At 44.5% G+C, this 3,777-nt stretch overlaps 1 protein-coding gene across 1 annotated transcript; it reads left to right on the top strand.

Annotated features, from left to right (window-relative positions):
* The first annotated feature begins 773 nt into the window (after positions 1 to 773).
* On the top strand, positions 774 to 3,543 carry LOC110524282 (relaxin-3 receptor 1-like). Its single transcript, XM_021603786.3, has one exon. It carries the CDS (start codon positions 983 to 985, stop codon positions 2,207 to 2,209), a length of 1,227 nt encoding a protein of 408 aa, XP_021459461.1. The 5' UTR covers positions 774 to 982; the 3' UTR covers positions 2,210 to 3,543.
* The last annotated feature ends 234 nt before the right edge of the window (positions 3,544 to 3,777 follow it).

Raw genomic sequence — 3,777 nt, 5'->3', positions numbered from 1 at the left:
TGATGACATAATCCTGTTTTTGAAATGTCCACATCAATTTCACCATCAAAACTAAAAATGTTAAAGACTTTTTTCAAATCCAATGTCTTTTCCGTGTAGATTCCACGTCACAAACAATTTGACAAATTATGTTGAAACAACATTTTTGAAAACATCCATAAAGAGATTATTTGTTGATTGATTATATCTGTTATTTTCCAATTGTCCAATTTGATCCCGAGCAGTAACATGTCCACAGTGAGCGCGTTGCCTCTTTTCTCTCCCCATCCTCTCTGTTCCAACATGTTTCCCACTCAGAGTCGTCAGAAAGTAGTGGTACAAGTGAAAACACCTCTTCGATTCAAGGCTGCTGTCTCTTTGTTTTTTCTGAGGGTGAGTCATAATCGTCTGAGAGGGCAAGATGAACAACTGTGATGATTCAATAGAACAAACTGCCCATTTAAGTGTTTTAAGAGTGGTGGACATAACCGGCCATTCAGGTGAATTAATGTGTTGTTTGTTTTGTTTCATCCAAAATTCATTTCATAACACCTTTACACACACCAAAGAAACTGAAGACACACAGCAAACAGGATTTAAATGAAATGTCATTGAGCTTTATTTATGACGAATAGGATATGTGTACAGACATTGCAGGACGACCATGTCATTATCTGGGCTGTTTAAGGAGACAGGCTAGAAGCTGTGGTGATGATTACGAGCCTGAGCCTGAGCCTTGCGCGCGCCCGCGGAATCTATAAAAGAATGCGAGATGCACCCACTGAGCTGAGTGAAGTGAATTAGAGGCGATACGCGTGGTGGAGGAGGAGAGACACCTATACAGGAGGATACATTTGGATTCAGCTAAAAGTCAGCTCCACAGAGAAACTAAATAGCACAGGTATGTTCAAAATGACATTTAGGCAACTTTTTCCCTCATCATGAATATCGCATCTCCTCCAATTGGTTTCTACTCCTGAGCATAACACGTCTCCAACATGCCATGCAGAGGGATTTGCGAATGAATGACTCAGCCATGCAACAGAATGACAGTGCACAGACCCTGGCACCAGAGGTTTGTGAGCAGGTGCTGGAGGATAATGCTGGACTGGGTTACGGTGGCTCTACTGGTAACCTGTCGCTGCGGTGCTGGCTATATTTCTTAAGCAAGGAATCTATCCTGGAACTGCAGGGCGATGGCTCCAGCATCACAGTGCGTGTGATGATAGCTCTGGTGTACTCCGTCGTGTGTGCACTGGGGCTAGTGGGGAACTCTCTGGCACTCTACCTGCTTCACTCACGCCACAGTCAGAAGCAGTCGTCCATCAACTGCTTTGTAATGGGCTTGGCTCTCACCGACCTGCAGTTTGTTCTCACACTCCCTTTTTGGGCTATTGACACGGCTCTGGACTTCCGCTGGCCCTTCGGCAAAGTAATGTGTAAGATCATCAGCTCCGTGACCGTCATGAACATGTACGCCAGCGTCTTCTTCCTGACTGCCATGAGTGTGGCACGGTACTACGCGGTGACCACGGCCCTCAAGATGCACAGCAGGCGGGCAGCGGCGGCTGGTGCCAAGTGGATCAGCCTGGGCATCTGGGTAGTGTCGCTGCTGGTCACCCTGCCCCATGCCATCTACTCCACCAGTGCCCAGCTGTACGACGAGGAGTTGTGTTTGGTGCGATTCTCTGAGTCGGGCAGCTGGGACCCTCAGCTGCTCCTGGGGCTGTACCAGCTACAGAAGGTACTGCTGGGCTTTCTCATCCCCTTGGTGGTCATCACTGTGTGTTACCTGCTGCTTCTGCGCTTCGTGCTGAGCCAACGCATCAGCGGAGCGACCAGCTCAGAGGGCTCGGAAGGCCGCCACAAGCACCGCTCCAAAGTCACCAAGTCGGTGGCCATCGTGGTGCTGTCCTTTTTTCTGTGCTGGCTGCCCAACCAGGCGCTGACACTGTGGGGCGCGCTGATTAAGTTTGACCTGGTGCACTTCAGCAACGCATATTACAACGCCCAGAACTACACCTTCCCTCTGACTGTATGTCTGGCTCACACCAACAGCTGCCTCAACCCTGTGTTGTACTGCATAATTCGCCGTGAGTACCGCACAGGCCTCAAAGAGCTGCTGCTGCGCGCCACACCCTCCCCAAGGAGCCTGGCCAACCTGCTGCCCCGCAAGGCCAAGGTGGCAGAGGCTCCCCCTGACATGGTGCTGGTCCAGATGGATGTTTGAGGCATTTCATGAAATGCGTTTGTTGTGATTGAGGGAACAGCACCATCACAAGGAATGCCCATTAGGATGTGCCCTATTTCCTTTCCCCCTACTCAGATTCTCTTTGCCAGATGTGTTTTTCATCTGTCTCCTCCGGTGCTTCTCTGCCTTCCCGTAATTTGCCATGAATATGTAACAAGTAGCACTCATGTCAGGGGTCTCAATGAGTTCAAACCATAATGCTTCACCTTCTGCTTCGTACCTGCCAGATAAGACACAAGTCGCCATTCCACCTATGATCTCCATCATTTATCCATTTGTTTTCAATCATTTGAATTGGGTAATGTGCACTCAACAGAACACACTTTCTGCCGCGTATTGTATTCACGACATGATGAATAGATGAGACTGTCCATAGGATGCAAGAGTTTATTCAGACACACTAATGTCTGTGCAGGGTGTTATTGTCATGCAATTTAGTACCTTGTTATTGCATTTGGTCATGTCCTCCTATGCTATAACTTTCCTTGGTAGGTGTATCGATCCTTTAAATCATCAAATAAAACAGGAACTCAATTGTAATCTATTGATATGGTTCATTTGATATCATTTTGATTGTTGTTATTGTTATTACCAGAGCCATGTTGGCAAATGTCTCTCTCCAGGAAGCTTTGTTGTGTGCGCAAGCAACCGATTAGTAGAGTATTTTTTACTCCAAATAATATATATTTTTCTGATATAGACAAATAAAGGAGTGTGGTGGGAACACATTGTATATGTGATAGAGCTGAATAGTTGATCAGAGGAACATACAGAGAGCAAGTTGTAGGTCACTGTCTTACATACTGCTGTACGCAAGGTCAGGGTCTCTTAGTGTGTCCACTAGAACGTAAGAAAACTATTTTGATTTGAAGGAATAGAAAAGTTGCATTACATTGCAACAACAAGACGACCTTGCTTACAGTCTTTGCTTTCTCTGTCTGTTAAACGTGAGCTGCGCACACACACTGAGCCGCTGCTTTGAGCCGTACAAAGTGAATTTATTATGGGATATCATCCTCCTACCCGTTCTTATATCTATATTAATAATTCAGTTTGAAGGAAATATATTTTAAAAAGTATGAAATAGTCGAAACCTTCAATGGAATGTGAACAAGTCTCTGTGAAATAATGTACTGTAAAGGTTATATTGCAAGAGCTACACGATTACTAATGTGATTCACCATTTTTTGTAATTGTGTTGCCTTGATCTCATTAGCTATATAAACTGTTTTAGTAAAGATTGAAATAAGATTTTAGTAAAATTGCAAGTGCATTATGTAGAACTAAGAAATAAACCAGTCAACTTGAACATCCTCTTTTGATGAATTGGGTCGTGTTTGAAATCAGAGCATATGGATGGGGATGTGGTATACACATGCAGGATCTTAATTTGAGCCAGTTCTCTACAGCAGGAAAATAATCCTGCAGCAACAGGAAATGTGAATTATTATGTGGATTGTAATTAATGGACATTTTGTAGGGGTTAATACATTTTTCATAAGGGAAAATTAAGTCTGAAAATTCAAAGTGGAAATTACAAACTTCAG

Source organism: Oncorhynchus mykiss, chromosome 5 (genome assembly GCF_057628025.1).
Source record: "Oncorhynchus mykiss isolate SJ-2025 chromosome 5, ASM5762802v1, whole genome shotgun sequence".
NCBI lineage: Eukaryota > Metazoa > Chordata > Actinopteri > Salmoniformes > Salmonidae > Oncorhynchus > Oncorhynchus mykiss.
The sequence above is the reverse complement of the archived record's forward strand: the minus strand, read 5'-3'. Positions and strand labels throughout refer to the sequence as shown.